The sequence below is a fragment of the Scyliorhinus torazame genome, chromosome 1 (genome assembly GCF_047496885.1).
Source record: "Scyliorhinus torazame isolate Kashiwa2021f chromosome 1, sScyTor2.1, whole genome shotgun sequence".
Lineage (NCBI taxonomy): Eukaryota > Metazoa > Chordata > Chondrichthyes > Carcharhiniformes > Scyliorhinidae > Scyliorhinus > Scyliorhinus torazame.
This window is the reverse complement of record NC_092707.1, coordinates 93,558,160-93,573,232: the sequence shown is the minus strand read 5'-3', so window position 1 is coordinate 93,573,232 and position 15,073 is coordinate 93,558,160. Positions and strand designations below refer to the sequence as shown.

Genomic DNA, 15,073 nt, shown 5'->3' with positions numbered 1-15,073 from the left:
TGATTCTCTTTGCCCTGCATTTCATCATTATTATGTGTTAATTTTGCCTTGTCCTTTCAGGTGAGTCAGGTCTTGGAAAGTCGACATTGATTAACAGCCTGTTCCTGACTGACCTCTACCCTGAGCGCTATGTACCTGGGGCTGCAGGTGAGTCAATTATTGGAGAGTTTCATCAAACTATAACTCAGTCACATAGGCGAGGTATCACAAGAACAATATCTTGCATATGCAATATTCAACAGAAGTGCTAGGATTTAGTTGCTGATTTTTACAACATTTGTTATTCTAAGCTGGGGCAGAGGTTGCAGTTGGGCCTCTGAAGAAGGTAGGGAGAAAATTACCCGGATCTCTGCTCCTGATAGATATCGAGTGATCTATCCTGGAACGTGTTTGTTTCGGGATGTAAGTTGAGGGTTATGACAGTCCATAGCTGCATAATCGATCTGCACTCACAATCCAGACCTAAACAGGCCAAATAACTTGTTTAATAATGTTTAAGATCTGGAGGTGATATTGAAGCTGCACCCCAGAAAAAAATTGACCCTTTCTGTGAAGGAAAGGTGGAAGAATTTTGCTGTGGGGAAAGTTTTAAAAAACCCCAGCTATGGTGCATTTGGAGCTGCTGTTGTGGTTTTCCTAAAGTGTTTCAGCCTTGTTTGGATTTACAGGTCAAGGCTGAAGAGCTCTCTCTCATGCTGAAATCCTGTTGTTGAGTGCAATGTGATAGCTATAGTACTGGTTATCAAAACTCCGCCATATGTTTGGAGTTAATGTGATCTTTTCAAAATATCATTGTTTTTCTCAGATAATTTGATAATTTCCTGCAGCAGAGGCGTGTGAGATGGTGCCAAGTTAACTAAACATTTATGTTGGACCCTTTTGTAGTTTAAAAAAAAAAGCCAAACTCCCTCCTCAAAAAGCAAGATAAATCATGAATAGATAATAAACAACAAATATTGAGTCAAATGGGAATAACATATGACTCCAGAGAAGTGCGATCTCCGTGTGCAACGATTGATGTGAAGATTCTGACAAATAATTTGGTCCATTGTGACCTCTGATTCTTTTCAACATACCCTGACTGCAGATCCTTGAGTGCTCATGGGAATTTCTTCGAAGTTGTAAATTTGCACATTTGAGGAATATTGCACTGAATGAATCGGATCGTAATTTATTTGTCGCATGAGTCAAAATGGCACCTCTCATTCCTGTCCTCCTGTTGGGAGTTAACTGCAGGATTGATACTTTCCAGGGGAGAGACCATTAATCTTCTTCACCTATTTCTTTCATTCCACAGTGAACTACATGACAGCCTGTCCTCAGTGGAATGATTTGTGGAGTTGGACACAGTCCAGTATGCAATGCCATTCTTACATTTTGGGGGGGATTTCTAAGAGATTGTAAAGAACCTCGGATCATGTGATACAGGCTATCCTCAAGTGATACTGGCTGTTACAAAAATGCAATATGACCAAAATTCATGGTGGTAGTGACTATAAATCTTTTCCTCCAGAATTGAAAGAGAAAAGAAAAGCCAGAAGTATTTAAGAACCATTATGCAGTTTAGCTACAAAGTGTTTGGATGACAAATATTTTTTTAAATCAATTGAATAAGAATTACAGGCAATTCAAATGCACGTGGATGATAGATACGGTACATGTAAATGTGATTGTATATTACTTTTGAACCTCAACTTTCAAGGAAACTTTAAATATTCAAATTATGGATCAAATTTCAAACAAAGCCTTTCATGATGTGGCTCTTAGAAACTATTGATTGCTTTAGGGATTGAGTCACAATGCCATTAGTTATTAAAAAAATTTTTTTTAGAGTACCCAATTATTTTTTTTTTCAATTAAGGGGCAATTTAACATGGCCAATCCACCTAACTTGCACATCTTTGGGTTGTGGGGGTGAAACCCACACAGACACGAGGGGAATGTGTAAACTCCACACAAGACAGTGACCCAGGGCGATTAGTTATTTTGAGTATAGTTGGAAGGGGTTGTACTTGAGCTGCTGAGTTTTATTATGTCAACTATTAATTTTACAGAAAAGATCGAAAGGACAGTCCAAATTGAAGCCTCAACAGTGGAAATTGAGGAGAGAGGAGTCAAACTTCGTCTGACAGTTGTGGATACACCAGGATACGGTGATGCTATTAACAGTCAGGATTGGTAGGTTCCCAGTGAAATAATGTAGAATTAATTCTTAATTGTGAATGCAGTTGTTCGGCAACTGAAGGTTCACAACTTTCATTTTAATTTTAGTGCGGGAGTAAATACCGGCAGTTAAAAATGTTTTTTTCTAATTAAGGGGCGATTTAGTTTGGATAATCCACCTATCCAGCACATCTTTGGTTGTGGGTATGAAACCATGCAGGCACGGGAGAATGTGCAAACTTCACATGGGCAGTGACCCGGCCCGGGATCTGCTGTGAGTCAGCAGTGCTAACCACTGCGCCATCATGCCATCCAATACCGGCAGTTATGTACTGGAATTGGGATATTGACTTCTGAAATGCTGTCTGCATTGCGATAAACTTAACTCTGTTGTGAATAGATTATCTGAGGAGTTACTGTATTTTAATGTGGTTTTTGGTTGTTTAACACCAAATTTGGATGAGGCACTGCTTAAGATTGGATGTTTAGAATCATTAATTCATAGAAATTTACAGAACTGAAGGAGGCCATTTGGCCCATTGTGTCTGTGCCTGCCGATAAAGAGCTATCCAATCAAATCTCTCATTTCGAGCTCTTGGTTCGTAGCCTAGCAAGTTGCAAAACTTAAAGTGTATATCCAAGTATGCAACGAGGGTTTTTACCTCTAAATGCACACACATCAGCCCAAATTTGCTCTATGATCACTGGGTATACCTTTCTGCTAAAGGAAACTGGTCCTTCATTCCCATTCATTCTTATTCCATCATAATTTTATGCAGCTCAATTAAATTTTAACCTCGGCCTCCTCTGTTTGAAAGAAAATAACCCCAACCTAGTCAGTCTTAACTGCTTGCGAAAATTCTTCATTCCTGGCAACATCCTTCTCTGGTGAGATCATATCCTTTCATGTAATGTGAGCAGAACTGTATGCAGTTCTTGAGTTCTGACCTAACTAGTGCTTTATACATAGCTAGTAGTTTTACTTCTTGTATCCTGTTTGCCTGCTTCACCACCAGGGATCTGTGTTCCTGCACTCCAAGGTTCCTTTGTTTCTCTGCATAGCCCACTGTCCTGCAAATTGTTTTCTATTACCTTGTCATGTTTTATTCTCCCCAAGTGAATTAGGTTGATTCCATGTGCCACTTCTCTGCCTACCTGATCAATCCATCTTCCTGCAGTCTACCAACCACACATCCAATTTTTATATTACCTGCAAACCTTCTTAATCTTACCCCCCCTACATTATCTTTGAGACCAATGACAAAAAAGGGACTTGGTATTCAGCCCGTAGATCCCCACTTTAAACAGCCTTGTAGTCACAAACATACTTGTTAACCATAGACTTTTGTTTCCTGCCATTGAGCTGATTTTGGATCCAGTCTTTTATTTCCCATTGGATCCCATTTTTACTCGTCAGTTTGCCATTTGGAACCTTATTCAAAGCATGGCTAAAATCCATGCAGGTTCCATTAAACCCTCATCGACCTTCCTTGTTACTCTCTCAGAAATTTCAACTGAGTTGGTAAGGCACGATGTTCCCTTAACAAATGCACGCTGATAAATTTCTAAATGCTAATCATTACTGTTCCTCAGAATTGTTTTCCCATTAATTTGCCCATCAGCCCAGGTTAGGCTGACTGGCCTGTAGATTTTTGTCTATCTCTTCCTCTGTTTTTAATTAACTGAACAAAGTTAACAGCCCTTGTGGGAAAAATCAACCATTTCAGGAGTCAGACTTGCTGTGTTCAAATCAGTGCAGTTTTATTGTTACACGAAGCTTCGGGAGAAAGCGTACGTACCCCGTGGTACGGTAGCCAGCCTTTCTCGTGGTTTGAATGGCAGTCATTCATTTTATACTTTGGGTTCACAATGAGCCCAGATACAAAACAATTATCACCTTGTTATCTTTAAACAGCCACTTCGGGTTCACAATGAGCCCAGAAACAAAACAATTATCACCTTGTTATCTTTAAACATTTTATAGATTGTACATCGCTATTTGTAAGCGTTTTGCCATTTACGCATGGTTATAGTTAAAGAGGCGTTACAGGTAGCAGCAGGAAAGCAGTATCAATTGTCCCTTTGTTTTAGGAAATGGCCCAAGACATTCGTATTAGCATATGATTGTGTACACCGTGGCTGAAGTCAGCTTTATTCAAGTGGTGTCCCGCATTTATATATTTCTTAATCTTCCTGTCTGGCTCCCTTTGTCCTGGATCTGTTCCTATCTGTCCTACTGGCACCCCACTGGGCTCCAGGCATCAGTTATGTCTGCTTTATTCTCTGTGTCTCCATCTTGTGTGTCGGGCAGCCATCTTCTGTGCCAAGTGCCCTTCTGAACCATTTCCCACTTCAGTCCTCTCGTACCATAGATTGAAAAATGATGGCATAGCCATTTCCTCCCTTGCTTCCATTGACATCCTTGGATACATTTCATCTGGACCAGATGTTTTGTCTAATTACCAAGATACCAACCATTGCCTCTCTGACTGTGTTTGCCCTATCCAATATTACTACATTTCTCTTCCTTGACTATGGTGCCTGTACCGACCCTTTTGTTTTGCGAAGAACCATGCCCATGTTTTTTGCCTCCACACAGGCTACCTTTTTGACAAAAATCTATGGGCCAGTCAGCCTAATTGGCAGTGTTCTTTCCCTAGTTATCATCTTGCTCTTAATGTATTTATAAAATATTGTTTGGCGGTTCCTGGCCTTGCTAATATTTTTTCAAGCCTTCTCTTTTTTTTCCCCCCAATTTCCTAACAGTTTCAACCCTGCACTTTCTACATTTGTGTTCTTCAAAGGGCAGCACGGTGGCGCAGTGGTTAGCACCGCTGCCTCAAAGCGCCGAGGTCCCAGGTTCGATCCTGGCTCTGGGTCACTGTCCATGTGGAGTTTGCACGTTCTCCCTGTGCTGGCGTGGGTTTCGCCCCCACAACCCAAAGATGTGCAAGTTACATGGATTGGCCAGGCTAAATTGCCCCTTAATTGGAAAAAATGAATTGGGTACTCTAAATTTAAAAAAAAAAATTCTGTGTTCTTCAGTATTGAACTCTTGGTATTTTAAAAAAATATATGTTTATCTTTTTGCCTTGCCCCACCATGTATGCTCCTTGAAATCCAGAGGGCTCTAGATTTCGAAGCCCAATTCTTTCTTTACATGAGCTCTGAACCTTCTTAATTCCTTGAATGCATCCCACTGTTTTGACATTTTGATCTACTTTCAACTAGCCGTTTCCAGTCCACGTTTGGTATAGCACATATAACCTAATGCCCATTCCCCAGTAGAAAAACTTTTCTTTTGTATATCTTTATTGTTTTTCATAATTAACTAAATCCAACTGAATTATAACCACTGCCACCAAAATACTTTCTCACTAATGCCCCTTCCAATTGCCCAGCTTCATTCATAAAATAAATCTAGAGCTGCCCCATATCTTGGTGGACTCACTGCGCTCTAACTACAAAAGATTTTCCTGAATGCATTTTTTTTGCCCTCTATACCTATTAAACTGATGCTATCCCAGTTAAAATAAGGATTGCTGGAATCCCCTCTCATTGTTTTTTTTGCATTTCTCAGAAATTTGCCTACACATTTTCTCTTCCATCTCCCTTTGTCTGTTTGAATTTCTGTAGTACACTCCCAAGAGTGTGACCTGTTCCTTTTTCCTCCTTCTGTTCAACACATGACCTCATTTGGTTCTTCGAGCATATTATCCCTCCTCACAGTGTAATTGTTTCTTAGCCAATATTGCGATCCCAACTCTTTTTTTTTTTAATCCCACAGTCTATATCTTCTGAAGACCTTGTAACCAAGGATAATGAGCTTTCATTCCTGCTCTCTTTGAGCCATGTTTCAGTCATAGCTATGGCATCAAACGTCCATGTGTCTCTCTGTGCCCTCGGCTCAATTGCCTGAATCACTAAACATGTATTGACGTATTTACCATTAGTCATTGAGCAACTCCTTTTTCATATATTTTCTAGACTTTGTTTCCTTCCATCCTTGCTTACTAAAATTCTGTTGCTTTCTAGCAAAGTTTCTCATCAGGCTGATTCTCTCTACTCTTTGCTAATGTTACAATACCCAGACCAGACCCCAATTTATATGAGGAAACCGGACAAGACACCAACAATTTTTTAATTTCTAGGGAAGGATACTTTGATTCCACTCACAACTAAGCATCTTTTATATCGCAACATAAGACAGGATTAACCCCATTAACAGCCAAGGGAAAAAAACAGCTTTTCAATTAGCAGTTAAAACAGTCCTTAAAAACAAAGAAAGAAAGGTCTTTGAACTTACTTTCCCATCTACTTCTAAACTTTCAATTAAGCAAAATCCACGCACACGGGTCAAATGCCATTTATTAATAAAGTTAACACTCAGTGGCTTACCGATTTACTCACTAAGTCCTTGGGAGAGAAGCTTTCAGAAGTCAGCCTGAGAAACACGCCTCCATTCCTCAGAATCCAGAGCAAAAGCATGAAAATGAAACTTCAAACAGGCACAGGGCAGGGCTCAAAAATCTAAAAACAGACCCAGTCCCCCTCATGAGTGACATCACAGCCTGCCTAGCTGGCACAGCTTGATCACCGCTTTAGCAGACATATAATCTGGATATGTTAACCTAAATTCTTCTAATAACATTACTGCAACAGACACATAAAAAATGTCCTGCATGCATCTCACGAATGACAAAACATTACTGAAAAATGAATGCCTTGAGGACATAAGACATAAGACGTTGGTGGTGGTGGGGGTTGGGGGAGAGATTAGATTTGCACTTTTCCTTTGTTCCATTACTATTTTGGAAATTTCCGAAGAACTAGAATGGGTCAATGTCTGTAGGAATAAAAATTAACTTTTCTAAGAAAATAACGAGTGAAGATTAATTTACTTCTCTGGTTGTTGATGGGTGCAATTGCTTCTTAGAAAATGATCCAACAAGAAAGTGTTGATGCATTCTAATTGATTTTGATTGGTGCCGTTAATCTTCAGGTGTCATGTCTGTCATTGTTCAGCCTGTTTTTAATTAGTTTAGTCTGAACTTCTTGACTTTAGTGTATTGACTGGTAACTGTATGGTTGGGAAGGAAATCCTAACGTAACAAAGTTGCGGGTAAAAAGACCATTTCAAAGCTTCCTTGTGCTAATTCTGTTTTCTTCTTTGTATGTTACCCATTCCTTCTTCCAGTAAGCAAACCACATGTTACTGTTGCGTTTTATTTGCTATTTTTCTGCCCTGTTGCATACTTAGTCTGAAAATTATACTGCAAAACCTTTACTGCATCAGCTTCTTCTAAGAAATTCTGAAACTGAGACTTCCGGTTGCGGCGATGCGGAGCTAAGCCGCACGTTTCGGCAGCTCCCGCGATAACGGACTTTTGGGCTCTCCAGAGGAGCCCCAACGGAACTTTTTCGATTGAATCCCGTGTGGGAAGGTGAAGTAAGGTCTCCCCTTACGTTATATGGCCGAGATTAGCGGTGGAGCGGCGGGAAAAGAGGCTCTGGAGCAGTGGCAAAAATGAGGGGGGAAAAAGCAAGATGGCGGAGGGCGGAGATCGAGCAGCATGGGGGCCGGACCAGCAGGAGTTCCTTAAGCGCTGTGTGGAGGAGCTTAAAAAGGAGGTGCTGGCACCAATGCTGTTGGCGATCGAGGGGCTGAAGGAGACCCAGAAGGCCCAGGCGGTGGAGCTTCGTGAGGTGAGAGATAAAACGAATGATAACGAGGACGAGATCCTGGGCCTGGCGGTAAAAATGGAGGCGCACGAGGCAGTGCACAGCAGGTGGGCCGAGAGAATCGAGGTCCTGGAGAACAGGTTGAGGAGGAAGAATCTCCGGATTCTGGGTCTCCCCGAAGGAGTGAAGGGAGCTGATGCTGGGGCGTATGTGAGTACGATGCTCCATTTGCTGATGGGTGTGGAGGCCTCTCCGACCCCCCTGGAGCTGGAAGGGGCTCACCGGGTCCTGGCGAGGCGACCCAAGGCTGATGAGCCGCCAAGGGCGATAGTGGCAAGGTTCCATCGCTTCGCAGACAAAGAAAGTGTTCTGAGATGGGCCAAGAAGGTGCGGAGCAGTAGATGGGAGAATGCGGTGATCCGAGTTTACCAGGATTGGAGCGCGGAGGTGGCAAGGAGGAGAGCTGGCTTCAACCGGGCCAAGGCGGTGCTGCACAAAAAAAGAGTCCGGTTCGGCATGCTGCAGCCTGCGCGACTGTGGGTCACTTATCAGGACCGACACCATTATTTTGAAACGCCAGAAGAGGCTTGGACCTTTACTCAAACGGAAAAATTGGACTCGAACTGAGGGGATGTGGTTGTGGGGGGAGATGTTGGTTGTATACGGGGTTGTAAATATGGGTAAAGAATACTTCATGGGTGGAATGATGGATGGGGATGTGGGTAGAGTTCTGGTTAAAATTCCCTTTTTTCCCCTTTTCTGTAGATGAGATGATGGGGAATGTGGGCGTCGGTGCTGGAGGGAGGCGAGACTCGGGGATGAGGGACATGGGATAATGGCCGCAACAGGAGCTGCACCACGGGGGGCGGGGCTGGCTCAGGAAAGCGCAGGCTTTTTCCCGCGCCGGGGGGGATGGAGGAAGGTAAGGAGGAGGAGAGACTCCCACACGGGGAGATCAACGGGAAGGCGTGGGAAGCCGGGGTCAGCAGAAGTCAGCTGACTCGCGGAAGTAATATGGGGGGAGCAAAAGAGCTAGATGCGGGGAGAGGGGGGGACATTAGGGTTGCTGCTGCACTGTCCGAGGGGGAACTGAAAATGGAAGAGGTGGTCGGGGCGGGGGTTCCCCGCCTGGGGGACTGGAGGGTGCAGGAGGCGCGAGCACGGGACTGGCCTGAGATGGCTAGTGGGTAGCCCCCCAATCCGGCTGATCACGTGGAATGTGAGAGGCCTAAATGGGCCGGTTAAGAGGGCCCGAGTGTTCGTGCACCTAAAGGGACTGAAGGCAGACGTGGTCATGTTTCAGGAGACACATCTGAAGGTGGCATATCAGGTCAGGTTAAGGAAGGGATGGGTAGGACAGGTGTTCCATTCGGGGCTGGATGCGAAGAATAGAGGGGTGGCAATACTGGTGGGGAAGCGGGTGTCGTTTGAGGCCAAGAACATAGTAGCGGAGAATGGAGGCCGATACGTGATGGTGAGCGGTAGGTTGCAGGGGACGGAAGTGGTACTGGTGAATGTGTATGCCCCGAACTGGGACGATGCTGGATTCATGAAACGGATGTTGGGGCGTATTCCGGACCTGGAGGTAGGGAACTTGATAATAGGTGGGGATTTTAACACTGTGATGGACCCAGGATTAGATCGTTCCAGATCTCGGACGGGGAAGAGGCCGGCTGCGGCCAAGGTGCTTAGGGGGTTTATGGACCAGATGGGGGGGGGGGGGGGGAGTAGATCCGTGGAGATTTGCCAGGCCTTTGGCCAGAGAATTTTCTTTTTTCTCCCACGTACATGAGGCCTACTCCCGGATAGATTTTTTTGTTCTGGGCAGGGCATTGATCCCGAAAGTGGAGGGAACGGAGTATTCGGCCATAGCCATTTCAGACCATGCCCCGCATTGGGTGGAGCTAGAGCTGGGGGAGGAGAGGGACCAACGCCTGTTGTGGAGGTTGGATGTGGGACTGCTGGCAGGCGAGGAAGTGTGTGGGAGGGTGCGGGGGTGTATCGAAAGGTATCTGGAGGCCAGCGACAACGGGGAGGTGCAGGTGGGAGTAGTATGGGAGGCGCTGAAGGCGGTGGTCAGGGGAGAGTTAATCTCCATCAGGGCTCCTAGGGAGAAGAGAGAGGGCAGGGAAAGGGAGAGGTTAGTGGGGGAGATTTTAAGGGTGGACAGGAGCTATGCAGAGGCTCCTGATGAGGAACTACTCGGGGAGAGACGAAGTCTCCAGACGGAGTTCGACCTGTTGACCACAGCGAAGGCAGAGGCACAGTGGAGGAAGGCACAGGGGGCTATATATGAATATGGGGAGAAGGCGAGTCGGATGGTGGCACAGCTCCGTAAGAGGATGGCAGCGAGGGAAATAGGCGGAGTCAAGGATGGCAGGGCACTCCACAACTACGGTGTGGAGTGCGGGGAAAGTGAATGAGGCTTTCAAGGCCTTTTACAAGGAGCTGTATAGGTCCCAGCCCCCAGGGGGAAAAGAGGGGATGCGACGATTCTTGGACCAATTGAGGTTCCCGAGGGTGGAGGAGCAGGAGGCGGCTGGTTTGGGGGCGCCAATTGGGGTGGAGGAGCTGGTTAAAGGACTGGGGAGCATGCAGGCAGGGAAGGCCCCGGGGCCGGATGGGTTCCCGGTGGAGTTTTATAGGAAGTATGTAGACCTGTTAGCCCCGTTGCTGGTAAGGACCTTCAATGAAGGGAGGGGGGGGACCCTGCCCCCGACAATGGCGGAGGCGACGATCTCTTTGATCTTGAAGCGGGATAAGGACCCACTGCAATGTGGGTCGTATAGACCGATCTCGCTCCTCAGCGTAGATGCTAAGTTGCTGGCAAAAATGTTGGCTACGAGGATTGAGGACTGTGTCCCGGGGGTGATTCACGAGGACCAGACGGGATTCGTAAAGGGTAGGCAGCTAAATACTAATGTGCGAAGGCTCCTAAATGTGATAATGATGTCATCGGCGGAGGGAGAAGCGGAGATATTGGCAGCCATGGACGCGGAGAAGGCCTTTGACCGAGTAGAGTGGGAGTATCACTGGGAAGTGTTGAGGAGGTTTGGGTTTGGGGGAGGGTTTATTAGTTGGGTTAAGCTCCTGTATAAAGCTCCGGTGGCGAGTGTGGTCACGAACCAGCGGAGGTCGGAGTATTTCCGGCTGTATCGAGGGAAGAGGCAGGGGTGCCCCCTGTCCCCTCTGCTGTTTGCATAAGCAATTGAACCTTTGGCCATGGGGTTAAGGGAGTCGGGGAAATGGAAGGGGGTGGTTCGAAGAGGAGAGGAACATAGAGTGTCGCTGTACGCAGACGACCTGCTGCTCTATGTGGCGGATCCAGTGGAGGGGATGGTTGAGGTCATGCAGATCCTAAGGGAGTTTGGAGACTTTTCGGGCTATAAGCTCAATGTGGGAAAGAGTGAGCTCTTTGTGGTACATCCGGGGGATCAGGGAAGAGGGATAGACGACCTACCGTTGAGGAGGGCGGAAAGGAGCTTTCGATACTTGGGGAGTCGGGTAGCTAGTAGCTGGGGGGCACTGCACAAACTTAATTTGACGCGGCTGGTGGAACAGATGGAGGAGGATTTTAAAAGGTGGGACATGTTGCCACTCTCGCTGGCGGGCAGGGTACAGTTGATTAAAATGGTGGTCCTCCCGAGGTTTCTTTTTGTATTCCAATGCCTCCCAATTGTGATTACTAAGGCCTTCTTGAAGAGGGTAAGCAGGAGCATTATTGGATTTGTGTGGGCGAGCAAGACCCTGAGGGTAAGGAGGGGGTTCCTGGAGCGTAGCAGCAATAGAGGAGGGTTGGCGTTGCCGAATTTGGGTGGTTACTACTGGGCAGCCAACGTGGCGATGATCCGTAAGTGGGTGATGGAGGGAGAGGGGGCGGCGTGGAAGAGGTTGGAGATGGCGTCCTGCAAAGGAACGTGTCTGGGGGCGCTGGTGACGGCACCGCTGCCGCTCTCGCCGACAAGGTACACCATGAGCCCGGTGGTGGCGGCAACGCTAAAGATCTGGGAGCAGTGGAGACGGGACAGGGATGCGACGGGAGCCTCGGTGTGGTCCCCGATCAGAGACAACCATCGGTTTGTCCCAGGAAGTATGGACGGGGGGTTTCAGAGCTGGCATCAGGCAGGGATTAGAAGAATGGGGGACCTATTCATTGATGGGACGTTTGCGAGCTTAGGGGCGCTGGAGGAGAAGTTTGGGCTACCTCCGAGAAACGCTTTCAGGTACATGCAAGTGAGGGCGTTTGTGAGGCGGCAGGTGAGGGAATTCCCGCTGCTCCTGGCACAGGTGATTCAAGATAGGGTGATTTCGGGCGTATGGGTCGGAGAGGGCAAGGTGTCGACGATATACCAGGAGATGAAAGAAGAGGGGGAGGCTTTGGTAGAGGAGCTGAAGGGTAAATGGGAGGAGGAGTTGGGGGAGGAGATTGCGAAGGGGCTATGGGCTGATGCCCTAAGTAGGGTTAATTCCTCTAACTCGTGTGCCAGGCTTAGCCTGATACAATTTAAGGTGGTTCATAGAGAGCATATGACGGGGGCGAGGCTGAGTAGGTTCTTTGGGGTGGAGGACAGATGTGGGAGGTGCTCAGGTCGTCCGGCGAACCATGTCCATATGGGGGGGGGAGAGGGGGGGAGGATGGGGGGGGGAGAGGAGGGGAGGATGGGGGGGGGAGAGGAGGGGAGGGGAGGGGAGGGGGGGGGAGGGGGGGGGAGGGGAGGGGAGGGGGGGGGAGGGGGGGGGAGGGGAGGGGAGGGGAGGGGAGGGGAGGGGGGGGGAGGGGAGGGGAGGGGAGGGGAGGGGAGGAGAGGGGAGGGGAGGGGAGGGGAGGGGAGGGGAGGGGGGGAGGGGGGGGAGGGAGGGGGGAGGGGGGAGGAGGGGGGAGGGGGGAGGGGAGGGAGGGGGGAGGGGAGGGGGGGGGGAGGGGGGGGAGGGGAGGGGGAGGGGGGGGGGAGGGGAGGGAGGGGAGGGGAGGGGAGGGGAGGGGGGGGAGGGGGGGGGAGGGGAGGGGAGGGGGGGGGAGGGGGGGGAGGAGGGGAGGGGGGGAGAGAAGCGGGGGGGAGAGAAGAGGGGGGGGGGGAGAGAAGGGGGGGGGAGGGGCAGAGGAGGGGAGGGGGAAGGGGAAGGGGGGTTTCTCTGGGGGGCATTTGAGCAAGAAAACACGAATGATCCGGAAAACTGACCTGTACGGGAAGAATCCAATGTACAAAGTTTTGTATCTTATTGACTTGCCATGTTCATGTCTTGCTACGCAAACTTTCTTTCTTTTTTTTCTTGTAACGGGGGTGGGGGGGGGGTTTGTTTGTATGGTGGAACATTTTGTTGAAAAGTTCTTTATAAAAACATATTTAAAAAAAAAAAAAAGAAATTCTGAAACTAATAGACCAGAAAAATAAACTTTCTCTTTCCTGCTGCATATGGAAATCTGGTTGCAAATTTAAGAGATTCCTAAAAATGTACCATTGCAGGTTTTGAATCTATTCCTGGTTGGAATCTTGGGCCAGTTTTGTGGGAGGAGATTAAGTTGAATGGACAGAAAATTTGATGGACAGACATAAAAGATTGACATGACTTGGGCATCATGTAGTTATGCATATAAACCATACACCCAAAATCCTTTTAAGACACAGTCTTGTTTTCTGCTTTTCTATGCCTGATTTCTGTTACGTTAGTTCATATTTTATTCTGTCCTCTTATACTATGCTCATTGGTTTATTGAATTAATCTTTCCTGTGAGACATTTTGTCTTTAGCAATCTGGGTCTACCAATAAACCATATTCTTGGAAGTTTTTATTGCATTCAAAAATGTCGAGGAGGTTTTTCAAAAGGCTCTTCTTATCTAAATTCATGCTTGGCTATTAGTACAGTAAGAAGTCTTACAACACCAGGTTAAAGTCCAACAGGTTTGTTTCAAATCACTAGTTTTCGGAGCACAGTCCCTTCCTCAGGTGAATGAAGAGGTGGGTTCCAGAAACATTATATATCTATATATGTGTATATATATTATATATATATATATATATATATATATATATATTAGACAAAGTTAAAGATGCAAGATGATACTTTCAATGCGAGTCTTTGCAGGTAATTAAGTCTTACTAGTCCAGATGGAGCAACTGGAGGGAGGGATACTGTGATTTTACATAGTGATGAGCATTTCTAAAAAATAACCAATAAGTAGATAAGTTGCTTTCCCTTCTTCAGTCTGCATATTTTATTGTTTAAAATTCTACCTTCCTCACAAACCAATATTTCACTATTTTGATTAGCAGAGCACATGGAACTGGTGAACTAAAACAGGTGGCACGATAGCACAGTGGTCAGCACTGCTGCTTCACAGCGCCAGGGTCCCTGGTTCGATTCCTGGCTTGGGTCACTGTCTGTGCAGAGTCTGCACGTTCTCCCCGTGTCTGTGTGGGTTTACTCCGGGTACTCCGGTTTCCTCCCATAATTCCTGAAAGACGTGCTGTTAGGTGAATTGGACATTCTGAATTCTCCCTCTGTGTACCAGAACAGGCGCTGGAATGTGGCGACTAGGGGATTTTCACAGTAACTTCATTGCAGTGTTAATGTAAGTCTACTTGTGACAATGATAAAAGATTATTAAATACACAATGTAAATGCAGAGGCATTGGGTGAGCACATGGATTGTAGTACTACTCAGTAGAGAAGATGTGTGAAGAGATCAGTTCAGTCGTTAAGAGGGTCATTCAAGAGTGTGGTAACAGCGGGGAAGAAGCTGTTTTTGAACCTGTTAGTATGTGTTCTCCGACTTTTGTATCAGCTGCCCGATGGAAGACGTTGGAAGAGAGAACAACCCAGGTAGGGGGGTGTCTTTGATTTTGCTGCCTGCTTTCCCAAGTATGCGGGAAATGTATGAGTCAATGGATGGGAGGTGAGTTCGCATGATGGACTGGGCTGTGTTCACGACTCTCTGGTTCTTACGGTCTTGGGCTGAGCAGTTGCCATACCAGACTGTGGTGCAGCCAGATAGGATGCTTTCTATGGTGCATCTGTAAAAAGTGATGAGAGTCAATGTGGCCATGCCGAATTTCCTTTGTTTCCTGAGGAAGTATAGGTGCTGTTGTGCTTTCCTGGTCGTGGTGTCGACGGGGTGGACCAGGACAGATTGTTGGTGATGTGCACACCTCGGAATTTGAAGCTGTCAACCATCTCCACCCCGGCACCATTGATGCAAACAAGGGTGTGTACGATACTTCACCTTCC

The 15,073-nt window shown here is 46.8% G+C and overlaps 1 protein-coding gene across 3 annotated transcripts in view; it reads left to right on the top strand.

The window, feature by feature from the left end:
- Positions 1-15,073, top strand: part of LOC140410176 (septin-2) — a 260,093-nt gene that overhangs the window by 70,600 nt on the left and 174,420 nt on the right. For all 3 annotated transcript variants that reach the window (XM_072498165.1, XM_072498163.1, XM_072498164.1), the window contains exons 4-5: positions 61-147; positions 2,055-2,178. In XM_072498165.1, coding sequence (XP_072354266.1) covers positions 61-147; positions 2,055-2,178 — 211 coding nt within the window. The remainder of the gene's footprint in view (positions 1-60; positions 148-2,054; positions 2,179-15,073) is intronic.